We start from the raw sequence: 12,786 nt of genomic DNA, 5'->3' as shown, positions 1-12,786 counted from the left end.
ATGTAGCAACTAAGGATTCTAGCTGTGATGTATTTGCATATGTACATTATGTTCTCTCCTGATTGGTGAATGAATAGATCAATGGAAGGAGCCTGACAGCTGCTGTGGAAGTGGTGGTCGTGGTAATTACAGGTCAGCAACCCTTGTGGAAAACCCGAATAACTTTGTAACCCTGTGTGGTAACATTTCTTGTGTTGTGTCATTTTTATACTCACAGTCTCATTGTGAACTTGTGGAGGGAATACTCATTATGACTGTAAAGGTTGTTGGTTTGATGTCAGTTTGCAAATGTCAGACTTTGATGGAAATCAAGCCATTGATGTATTCAATATGGTGTCAGTACAGTGCAGGGATATAAGGTACTTTTTATGGGTCAAGGATTTTACTTAACAGAAATGGTAAATTAATGTTTTACTTGAAGGTGGTCTGCACTTTTTATTTCAGTTTGCTTTTGTGATCAAATGTTTTTCAAAATCAAGTAAAGTTTTTATTTCCTTTAAAAAATGTCTTATTCCTTATGGTTTTGTTATTTTATTTGTACTTAGAATTATATGTTCCATTTTTTCTCTCACCCTCGTTTTCTTTTTTTTTAGCGTGTAGATATGTTCACGGGAAGAAAGATTCATTTGATTTAGTTTGAACTCATCCTCATTCTTTCTGGGATTATATCTGAGAGTGTGAGTGTGTCTTAAATGTCTGATAAATGAATCAAATATAAGCATTTCAATGTTTGCCTTGACAAACACTTTGGAACAAGTTCATCGATAAGAATTCTTGATTCTACCAATCCACTTGTTTGTGTTTGTGTGTGGATGAGGGCTTGGCGGTGTGGGATTAGACCTTGGAGGATAAGACCCGTCAGACTTTTACGACTCTTGGAACTCTTCAAAGAGGAAGCTACGCATAACCTTAGATAAGCGTCTGTTTTTTTTGTAACGATGGACCCATTGAAACAAAAGCTCACACCTTGCTTTTCTGTGGGTTTTAAACGACATTGTGTTTCAGCAACTATCCAGCCTTAATGAAAATGTTAACATTCTAGATTAAAATAATAATTTGTGTGAAATCTTATCAGATAACAATAATGTAAATCCTGCAACCTTGTCATTCAGCAGAGATGTTTTTTGTATGTGCCTAAATGTCATTTTATATACTGTACTTCATTTGTTTATGCATACATGTGTACAGATGACGTAATGTATAATAATTTATATAGATTATGCAATATGTTATAGATTACTCATATAATAATACTAGGGTCTGTCTGCATGAACTTTCTGATTTGCCTGGTTGTCACGATCGTCGTAAGAAGCGGACCAAAGCGCAGCGTGTTGTGAATGCATCATTTAATAGTAAACTGTACAAAAACAAACAAATAACGACCGTGAAGCTATCATAAGGACTGTGCTGACACAAGCAACTAACATAGACAATCACCCACAAACAAACAGTGAAACCCAGGCTACCTAAGTATGATTCTCAATCAGAGACAACTAATGACACCTGCCTCTGATTGAGAACCATACTAGGCCGAAACATAGAAATCCCAAAATCATAGAAAAACAAACATAGATTGCCCACCCCAACTCACGCCCTGACCAGACTAAATAACGACAAAACAAAGGAAATAAAGGTCAGCACAGGAAATTGGCGGCGCCTCTGAATCTATAGGGGAGGGCTGGGGCTGCCTCTCGGGCTTCCTTGCCTGCCGTGTTCCCTCGTATCGCCGGTTCCTCTCTCCGGTTGCCTCTGCTCTCCTAGCTGCCTCCACCTGTTCCCATGGGAGGCGATCCTTTCCCGCCAGGATCTCCTCCCATGTGTAGCAACCCTTGCCGTCCAAAACGTCCTCCCATGTCCAGTCCTCCTTGCGCTGCTCCTGCTGCCGCTGCCTGTCACCACGCCGCTTGGTCCTGTTGTGGTGGGTGATTCTGTCACGATCGTCGTAAGAAGCGGACCAAAGCACAGCGTGGTGTGAATGCATCATTTAATAGATGACAAAAAACACGAAGTAAACTGTACAAAAACAAACAAATAACAACCGTGAAGCTATCATAAGAACTGTGCTGACACAAGCAACTAGCATAGACAATCACCCACAAACAAACAGTGAAACCCATGCTACCTGACCATACTAAATAACGACAAAACAATGGAAATAAAGGTCAGAACGTGACACTGGTTCAGTTCCCTTGCTCCTGCAGCCAGTCAGAGTCATATGGGGAGCATCATCTAGCTACAATTCTCTGACTAAACTACTGAATTATCATGCCATATCTTTTTCTGCTTTCTATCCAATTCCTAGTATACCACCATACATTCTTCCATGATTGCTGTGTACTGTAAATTGAGCATTTCTCTCTGGCCAAGTAATCGTTCTCAAGCTGATAAAGTACAAGATGTTGCTTGTACTCCAAGTGATGTGAGAGCCGTAGGTCTTAACTGTGCATGTGTATTTGTCCAAATCGGATCTCTGTTTTGGAGGAAACCAACCTATTCTTATAAAGCTTAAGAAACATTTCAATTTGTTTAGCAGCTTTTTGACTCATTATTTGAATCGTGCCATTCCGGACATCTTAACGGCAGAGTGAAGCACTTTTCACAATTAATGGAAACACTCAGGAAGTGGATACATTATTACCCAGCGTCCCCATCGCGTGTGTATATGGAAACGATATTTGGTTATTTGCCACAATTCAACCAAAAACATCAGCACAGGGATCATCTACCTAGTGTTCGTGAGTGGATAGCCAGGTGACCAGAACGTAATTACTCATTTGTAGACTGCAAACTGACCACAAGAAGCTCAAAAATATATATTTGACTAAAACATAATACTTTCAAAACCTTGCTTACATATATCTCTCTATAATATGTGGGAATACTTTGGAATAGATTTACAAAATTAAAATCACTTGGAGCTGATTTGCTAGTGTTTTTACCGTATTTTATGTCCAACAATCTTTTGTTTGTTATGAACATTCAGGAGGATGTACTCTTCTTTAAAGAACTGTAACACAAATCTGCTCGTGGGTTCTCAGCGGTCATCTACGGGTGGTCGTTGACCAGCTCCATTATTCAGAGAATGAATTGATATTAAATGAAGATGATTGTTTGAAGAACTGACTGTCTCTCTCACTTGGTTAGAATTTCCACAACACATGGTCAAATTGCTGCAAGGAAACCACTACTAAAGGACACCAAAGAAGAGACTTGCTTGGGCCAAGAAACACGAGCAATGGACATTAGATCGGTGGAAATCTGTCCAAATTTGAGATTTTTGGTTCCAACCGCCGTGTCTTTGTGAGACGCAGAGTAGTTGAACGGATGATCTCCACATGTGTGGTTCCCACCGTGAAGCATGGAGGAGGAGGTGTGATGGTGTGGGAGTGCTTTGCTGGTGACACTGTCAGTGATTCATTTAGAATTCAAGGCACACTTAACCAGCATGGCTACCACAGCATTCTGCAGCGATACTCGATCCCATCTGGTTTGGGATTAGTGAGGCTATCATTTGTTTTTCAACAGAACATTGACCCAGCACACCTCCAGTCTGTGTAAGGGCTATTTGATCAAGAAGGAGAGTGATGGAGTTCTGCATCAGATGACCTGGCTTCCACAATCACCCGACCTCAACCCAGTTGAGATGGTTTGGGATGAGTTGGACCGTAGAGTGAAGGAAAAGCAGCCAACAATTGCTTAGCATATGTGGAAACTCCTTCAAGACTGTTGGAAAAGCATTCCAGGTTCATTCCTCATGAAGCTGGTTGAGAGAACGCCAAGAGTGTGCAAAGCTGTCATCAAGGCAAAGGGTGGCTAAGAAGAATCTCAAATATAAAATATATTTTGATTTAACACTTTTTGGCTTACTACATGATTCCATATGTGTTATTTCATAGTTTGATGGCTTCACTGTTATTCTACAATGTAGAACATTGTAACAATAAAGAAAAATCTTTGAATGAGTTTTTAATTTTTTTTCAAGTCCTCGTTGAAAAGTAGTTATGATCTCAGAATAAAATGATGTATCATGCATGGAATTTCAGACTTTGGACACTACATGCAATACGTCGGACACTACATGCAATACGTTGTATTGTAGATTTGCAGTTTCATTTATCAACTTTGTCTACCAAATTTGACCACTGAGTAGAGCCATTGAGCTGCTGAAAGTAATTTCTTGCTATTTGCTGGGCCCACTATAAGCTTCTGTGTTTGTGTGCTGCTTCAGAGCTGCTACTGCCTGTCTTGTTTGGCACACAACATTTTCATCTCTGTGTATTTTGTTCTGTGAAAGTATAAAAGTTGAGACAGTAATGACATCCCTCTTTATTGAGCACGCTGTCTCGCTGCCTTCTTCTAAAGATGTACTGCTGTGTATCCCATCCATGACATTAGAGGGCCACCATGTGGCCGTGTGATGGATTGCACTTACAGTCCTGATTGATTCTGAGAATCCTGTCTGTTTGCGTTCTTATTTTTTATAGGATTTACAGTTATGTTCATCATTTGCTGATGTTTTTATTTCCATTGTATTGTCGTTTAATTATAAACAGTAAATGTGGATTACCAATAATAGACTACTGTTCTTACTATTTTTAATTGCAGACATGTGTTGGAAACCGTTGCTGTGAATCCTAGTGCTGTCAACTCAGTCCTTGGCTGTGTCTATAAGTAAAAGCAGAGAACAATTGAGGACTACAGAGACGAACCCATGGTAAAAACGGGAATGTAATACAAATACTGTATACATAAAATATAAATGACTAGGGAAAAGCAAAGCTAAAAAAGTAAGTTATAAGATACATTTTATAAAATGTCTTCAGTTCCGTCCGCCCTCATCTTCTCTGGCAGGCTGTTCCAGAGGCTGGGGCAGGCCCCCAGTGTCCGGTCTGGAAGTCCTGAAGTTACTAGCTCTGCTGGTATAGCAACCTAGCGGTGCCATAGCCATGGGAAGTAGGGGTGATGAGAGTGCTGCAGCACCCCTGATAAATCACAAATTACAGATTTTTTCCCCCACCAAATTAGCGCACTAGGCCTTTATTACTCCTGTATGAGTTAACAAAAACTTGTCAGCAGAACAATGCCAAAAGCCCTGGTCTGCCCTAAAATTCCTACATAAATCACGATCGCCAGAATGGCCAAACCTTAGACACCTGCTTTGGTCTCTAAAATGTGTTTATTATGATCAAGTTCGACCCCCATGGTCAATTCTGTAAAAGTTCAATACAAATCGAGATATTTAATTAAATAGTGATCCATTCTGACTACACATTTTACGTCACACAGGACCACGTGCTGATACAGACCAATCATGAGCCGGTAAGCTATGACGAGGCTCCATATGACTCTCTAAGGCAGGATGAAAACAACTACATTGACCATGATCCTTTGCTCGTTTCGGACACTTTCACCATGATCCTTTGCAAGTTTTGGGGGTGCCATTCAGCCGCATTCAGCAATATGGCATGCGTCAAATTCAAAAACTTCCGGCTTCATGCTCCATCTGGAGTTTTCCATAGGAAAACATTAGCGCTATATCACTACTAATGGTTTTAATGTCTTTGGGCTGGGGACATAAAAACTGAAAGCTGTCTCTCCATGCCTATTGGTCCTAGGCTTTGGGATAGTTAAAAAGCTAGCGCCACAGGACCTGAAGGACCTACTGGGTACATACACTATATATATGAAAGTATGTGGACACCTCTTCAAATAAGTGAATTCGGCTATTTCAGCCACACCGTTGCTGACAGGTGTATAAAATAGAGCACACAGGCATGCAATCTCCATAGACAAACATTGGCAGTAGAATGGCCTTACTTAAGAGGTCAGTGACTTTCAACGTGGCACCATCATAGAATGCCACCTTTCCAACAAGTCAGTTCATCAAATTTCTGCCCTGCTAGAGCTGCCCCAGTCAACTGTAAGTGCTGCTATTGTGAAGTGGAAAACATCTAGGAGGAACAACAGCTCAACCTCAAAGTGGTATGCCACACAAGCTCATTGAACGGGACCGCCAAGTGCTGACAATTGTCTGTCCTCAGTTACAACACTCGCTACTGAATTTCATACTGCCTCTGGAAGCAACATCAGCACAAGAACTGTTCATTAGGAGCTTCATGAAAAGGGTTTTCATGGCTGAGTAACCACACAGATAACCATGCTCAATGCCGTATGTCGGCTGGAGTGGTGTAATGCTCGTTGCCATTGGACTCTGGAGCAGTGGAAACGCTTTCTCTGGGGAGATGAATCACACTTCACAATCTGGCAGTCCGATGGAGAATCTGCCAGGAGAACGCTACCTGCCCAAATGCATAGTATCAACTGTAAAGTTTGGTGGTGGAGGAATAATGGTCTGGGGCTGTTTTTCATGGTTTGGGCTCCTTTGTTCCAGTGAAGGGAAATCTTAACGCTGCAGCATACGTGATACTCTAGATTATTCCGTGCTTCCAACTTTGTGGCAACAGTTTGGGGAAGGCCCTTTCTTGTTTCAGCATGACAATGCCCTGTGAACAAAGCGAGATCCATACAGAAACGGTTTGTCGACATCGATGTGGAAGAACTTGACTGGCCTGCACAGAGCTCTGATCTCAACCCCATCAAAGACCTTTGGGATGAATTGGAATGCCGACTATGAGCCAGGCCTAATCGCCCAACATCAGTGCCCAACCTCACTAGGAGCTGCTGCGCCTTCTTCACCACGCTGTCTGTGTGGGTGGACCATTTCAGTTTGTCCGTGATGTGTATGCCGAGGAACTTAAACCTTTCCACCTTCTCCACTACTGTCCCATTGATGTGGATCGGGGGCTGCTCCTTCTGCTGTTTCCTGAAGTCCACGATCATCTCCTTTGTTTTGTTGACATTGAGTGTGAGTTTATTTTCCTGACACCACACTCCGGGGGCCCTCACCTCCTCCCTGTAGGCCGTCTCGTCGTTGTTGGTAATCAAGCCTACCACTGTAGTGCCGTCTGCAAACTTGATGATTGAGTTGGAGGCGAGCATGGCCACGCAGTCATGGGTGAACAGGGAGTACAGGAGAGGGCTGAGAACTCACCCTTGTGGGGCCCCAGTGTTGAGGTTTAGCGGGGTGGAGATGTTGTTACCTACCTTCACCACCTGGGGGCGGCCCGTCAGGAAGTCCAGGACCCAGTTGCACAGTGCGGGGTCGAGACCCAGGGTCTCAAGCTTAATGACGAGTTTGGAGGGTACTATGGTGTTAAATGCTGAGCTGTAGTCAATGAACAGCATTCTTACATACGTATTCCTCTTGTCCAGATGGGTTAGGGCAGTGTTCAGTGTGATTGCGTCGTCTGTGGACCTATTGGGGCGGTAAGCAAATTGGAGTGTGTCTAGGGTGTCAGGTAGGGTGGAGGTGATATGGTCCTTGACTAGTCTCTCAAAGCACTTCATGATGACGGAAGTGAGTGCTACGGGGCGGTAGTCATTTAGCTCAGTTACCTTAGCTTTCTTGGGAACAGGAACAATGGTGGCCCTCTTGAAGCATGTGGGAACAGCAGACTGGGATAAGGTTTGATTAAATATGTCCGTAAACACACCAGCCAGCTGGTCTGCGCATGCTATTTTTAAAGCATGTATGTCATGTATTGGGGTGCACGGTCGTTAAGTGATGTAAAAATCTAGTCTAAAACTCCCAGACAACCAATGCAGATGATTTAATACTGGTGTATTGTGTGCTCTCCATCTGGTCTTGGTCAGTGCCCGTGCTGCTGCATTCTGTATGTTTTGCAGTTGACCAATGGTTTTCTTTGTTAGTGGGGTTAAAATCCTTTAAAGTTGTGTATTGGCTGCATAGCCGTGCTTTCTGTTAACCCTGCCAAGGGGTAACATATATAAACTGAACAGAACCGGAGCCAATATTGAACCTTGTGAAACACCACACGTGATATCTATTTTCTCTGAGTTACAAAAAACTCTTGACCGGTTAAATAGGTCCTAAACCAGTTAAGAACTGGACTGGAGAAGTCTGTCCAGAAGGACATCATGGTCAACAGTATCAAATGCTGCACTCAAATCCAAGACAAGGACGGAGAGCTTTTTGACATCTGTTGTTGATCCTAAAATATGCCACTTTAACAAAGGCATCTCTGAGCTATTGTGGTCACAAAATCCAGATTAGAATTTCAAAAAAATACAATTGGGACTTTAAAATGATTTAGCCGTTTGAAAACCAATTTCTCCAGAATTGAGAAGGCAGGTAGAAGACTTTAGGTGGGATATTAATATTAAGTATTATTTTTATCCAACCAGTTTGTAGTAACGAGCTTGACGTCGTCATTACGTGCTAGGAATATGGGACCAAATAGTAAATATTTGACTACTTTCATAGACTATAAGTGAATTTGTCCAAATTACTTATGACTTCTTCAAATGGAGGGACTAGATACATAAAATAGGGGAGAACCGGGACGTAAGTAACACTTATTTACTCAGAGATTGATAGAGCTAAAGCCACCATATTTTATTATAAACAACTTATACATGTCCTCTAGCAACTGTAATTTCATTTCTAGGTTATTAAAGGACTTCAAATGAAATAGACCGAGAACAGAACTACTGCAACGTTACTTTTGTACCTGTTGTGGGCCAAAGTAACACAGGCTTGGGTTGGAAGTCTGGCGAGAAGTGCACAATATCTGTCACTTCTGTGCCCTACCAATGTTACTTCCGCCCCGCCCCACCCCTCTCTCCTGTACCTTCTCCTTGGTTAGCATCCAAGACTAGCTGTCAATATATTTTAAACCTATGCTGTAATTTAGTCACTAGATCGGTTAAGAAAATAACATGTGTTTAGAATCTTTAAAAAATGAGCACAACATTTGTTTTTTACTTTCCCTCACTCAAAACAACTTTTGTTGATAACTTGTTGAAATGTTGCAGCGAGCAGATTTTTTTGCAGGAAGGTGGTCTTCTGCATTAGACACTTGCGCGTGTCGTTAAATCATTCTAGCGTCTGTATTATTTGAGAAAATGGGCGTGTTACTTCTGACCGCGTTACTTTTTGTCATAGATGGTATAAAGCTACAAACAGAATTTAGGATAGGATACTTAATGTAGCAGGTTAGGATAATTGGGTTAAGGTTAAAACAATGGTTAGGTTTAGGGTAAGCTAAAATGCTCAAATTCTCTGCGAAATTAACATTTTGACGATTTATGCCTCTCTTCCGTCTGTAGCTGTATACCATGTAGCCACAATCCGGTTCTTCCCTTCTTTTATTTCTGGGAAAACCGATATGTATGAAAATACCCTCAGATAAAAGGGGACATTTTGTACTGTCGCCTCATATGAAACAGATCTCAAATCCAAACTGCTGGAGCAGGGCGCCAAATGTAAACATTTAGCTTCACTGTCCAAATAAATACAGAGGGAAGTGTAGTGATTTTTTTATTGAGAGAATGGGTTGGTAGTGTATGACCTGTGATGTAATAAAATGGGTTATTATTGAAACTATAATTCCTAAATTGAGAAATGAAGCCGATTTCAATAATCAGACACAAAACAAACATGCTAAGGGATGTATGATTGGAAACTAATTTCTGTGAAAATTAATAGACAACAAATTACAATAGAGACCACAGGACCAGTTTACAAGTTTTAATGATGTTCCAGATTACTACTGCCTGTCTTTGCATGTCAACAACATTGGTCTTGGCACAAATTCAAATGACTTAAACAGAAGGTTTGTCTGGTTCCAATTCTCGGTGGACTGGTTTTGGCTTCTTGTAAGCCTATGGAGCTGTTGATTCAGTCCAAGATGGTCAGGTTGTTGAAAAAGAGATGCTTTATTGGCTGAGTGCCTTGGTCTGGTCCATCACCTTGCGGAAGAGGTCTTCTATCTGAGCCTGGACGTTGTTGACCAGAGGCTTGAGCTGAGCCTGCATGTTCTCAGCCAGGGGCTTCAGCTGGGCCTGCATGTCATCGGCCAGTGGTGCCAGCTTGGCCTGGATCTGCTGCAGCTGGGCCTTCCCATCCTCTAAGAAGGTCCTGTTCGGAAGGGAGTGGGTGATTAGTGGTCTGAATACAATATAAACTAAGGTAGTGCCAAAAATATTATTGAAAAATAGGATCAAAACACATTGCTTGTTAATGCTTTTGCAGGCCATTGGCCTTTTTTCATCTAATTTTTATGTATATTATTTTTGACCCTACATCCATTATTTTGCATTGCTTTTGGCTGCTCCCTTCATCGTTTCTTTATTGTAAATTATAAGGCAATAGAATGAGGATGACTTTTTATTTAGGACTTGGTTGGAAGGGCTGGTTCTTCAAAAGTGTATCAAATAATGTAATAGTTTTAAAAAATGTCACTCACTCTGACTGGATCTTCTGCACCAGTTCCTGAGTGGTGGAGGTCAGCTGAGCTGACAGATCCTGGAAGTACTGTGTCAGTTTCTCAACCTCGGGGCACTGTGCTGCTTGGCTTCCTAGGGGTAGCCAGAGGGTAACGTCATTAACAGAGGCCCACATTGTACACAAACCATTTATGCCCATATAGCATAAAACAACACATACAAGACCCTCTACACATACAGCCGTTAAAAATAAATCCACCAACTCTGGAATATAACATTTCTATATCAAGCATATCTCTCACTATTATTATATTATATATTGCACATATGTGAAATGCAGTTATAGAACCACATACAGAATGAAATATATATATATTTATTTATTTTTTTGCCGCAATTGTGTATTTAATTCCGAATGCTACCACAGAGGAGAAACTAACGACAGAGTGAACCTTTCAGATATGAAAAACTTTCTCTTACCATGTGCCAGAGCAAGCACAACAACCAGGGCGGCAAGAGAGAACTTCATGGCTGTTGAGTAGGGCACCTAAGGAGAGAAGAGAGTGGTAGAATTAGCTTGACCTCATAGGTCTGTGGAGGTGTGGTGTGATCACTGGATGGCAGTGATGTAAATGAACTAAGTAAAATTACTTTGAAGTACTACTTAAGTCATTTTTTGCTGCATCTGTACTTTACTATTTATATTTTTGACTACTTTTACTTTTACTCCACTACATTCCTAAAGTAAATATGTATTTTTTAATCCCATACAATTTTCCTGACACACCAATTCACGCACCTATCAGTTTAACGCGTTGTCATCACTAGTGCCTCTGATCAGGCGGGCTCACTAAAGACATGCTGCGTTTGTAAATTATGTCTGAGTGTGGGAGTGTGCCCCTGACTATCCTTAAATTAAAACAATAACATTGTGCAGTCTGGTTTGCTTAATATAAGGAATTTGATGTAGGTCTGTCGCATTTACTTTTTACTTTGACCCAAATATGACAAATTATTACTTTTTTCATCACTATATTTAAGTACATTTAAAACCCAATACTTCTAAACTTTTACTTAAGGTTATTTTACTGGGTGACTTTCACTTTTACCTGAGTCATTTTCTATTAAGGTATCTTTTTACTCAAGTATGACAATTGAGTACTTTTTCCACCACTGCCGAATGGAAGGATGGCGGTCTCTAAAGCATTTTGTAGTTTCAAGGTTTTTCTCTTGGCATAAATAATAAGTGCACTCGGTGGCAGGTTTGAGATCAGTTCAATTTAACTCAGTTAATTCAAGAAGATTTCAAATCAGCAAGATTTCATATCATAATAAATTGTCTGAATAGTAATGTAAGTTCGCCAAATGCCCATTACCCCGACTCCCTAGGAAATTGCATGTTCTGACTGTCTGAGCAAATTTGGAATTGAATTAGACATGGACTCTGTTTTGATTTCCATCTTAATTTGCCTTTCTGAATTCCCTGAGAAGAATCATCTTGATTCACATCGACAGTTTACCTCTTGGAAAACAGTAATGAAACATCTATCAAGCACTCTAAAGATCACTCTCTAAACTACTGCTTATAGCAATACTGCTTAAATGAGCAGCTTACAATGTGGTTGGGAAGGAATGTCCCTCTATCATTGAATGCCCATTTTTGCAGACACCTGACTCACTACTAAACAACATATTGCAAGAAAAACAAACGTTTTACCGCGTCAAGCATAAGAGTTCCTCGGCAGAGAAAGAAACGGGACCACTCACCTGAGTTGCAGGACAGTTTAAATCGGATGGTATCTTTCGTTGGGCCTCCCAAACGTCTTATAGTCCTTCAGAAATGATAAGGCCCACCTCAGACGCAGACCCATTGGCAGCGTAGGTTGAAGTACAGGACTATCATTGGATGTTTGTGCTAGCATGTGACTGCAGGCTGACCCTTGCTGCTCAGCTTGCCACCAAGGCAATCCACTCTAAAGTCCAAGAGTTCCCCTCCTGTGAAGGAGTGCTGATTGCTCAAACGCAGTAGGTGTCTTGTCAAAGCATCGGATTAAAGAAAACATACACAGGACATTTCATCACAAGAAACAACAAAACAGAGAGAATGACAACCAAGCTGTTAAAACACAACAAGAATTGCAAAAGTACGGAAACATGGCAGCCACAGTACTGTCCAGGGGTCAGCCTGAAGATGACTGTTCAGCTGTTTCTGACTGTACGTGTGAATCACATGTTAACTGTTTATGTTTGCTGTTCTAATTCTTGTGTGTGTATTTGTTTAAAACAGGTAATCTATGAATACACAGATTCATTTTCTAAATGTTCCCATATTGAATAAATCCAAGTTAATCTATCAATATTACTTAGTTCCAAGCCATGGAATATATTAGTCAATTTCCATGACATAAGAAATAAATAAAACATTTATAGAAATGGTGTGCAGCATAAAATGAGATATAGAAAGTTTGTTACCTTCTA

The 12,786-nt window shown here is 40.9% G+C and overlaps 1 protein-coding gene across 1 annotated transcript; it reads right to left on the bottom strand.

The window, feature by feature from the left end:
- Positions 1–9,596: 9,596 nt before the first annotated feature.
- Positions 9,597–12,158, bottom strand: LOC115132723 (type-4 ice-structuring protein-like). Its single transcript, XM_029665447.2, has 4 exons — positions 12,076–12,158; positions 10,789–10,855; positions 10,329–10,440; positions 9,597–10,000 (listed from the first exon to the last, which is right to left on the bottom strand). Exons 2-4 carry the CDS (start codon positions 10,835–10,837, stop codon positions 9,799–9,801), a joined length of 363 nt encoding a protein of 120 aa, XP_029521307.1. The 5' UTR covers positions 10,838–10,855; positions 12,076–12,158; the 3' UTR covers positions 9,597–9,798.
- Positions 12,159–12,786: the final 628 nt, after the last annotated feature.

The sequence above is a fragment of the Oncorhynchus nerka genome, linkage group LG7 (genome assembly GCF_034236695.1).
Source record: "Oncorhynchus nerka isolate Pitt River linkage group LG7, Oner_Uvic_2.0, whole genome shotgun sequence".
NCBI classification, from domain to species: Eukaryota; Metazoa; Chordata; class Actinopteri; order Salmoniformes; family Salmonidae; genus Oncorhynchus; species Oncorhynchus nerka.
Note: the sequence above shows the minus strand (reverse complement) of the source record. Positions and strands in the feature narration are given on the sequence as shown.

Excerpts from the sequence above, each read along its gene's own strand:
- LOC115132723 (XM_029665447.2), bottom strand. The coding sequence starts at position 10,837 with ATGAAGTTCTCTCTTGCCGCCCTGGTTGTTGTGCTTGCTCTGGCACAT. Across the intron at positions 10,441-10,788 it reads TGTGCTTGCTCTGGCACATG|GAAGCCAAGCAGCACAGTGC; the intron begins GTAAGAGAAAGT and ends GGCTACCCCTAG. Across the intron at positions 10,001-10,328 it reads GTGCAGAAGATCCAGTCAGA|GACCTTCTTAGAGGATGGGA; the intron begins GTGAGTGACATT and ends CCTTCCGAACAG.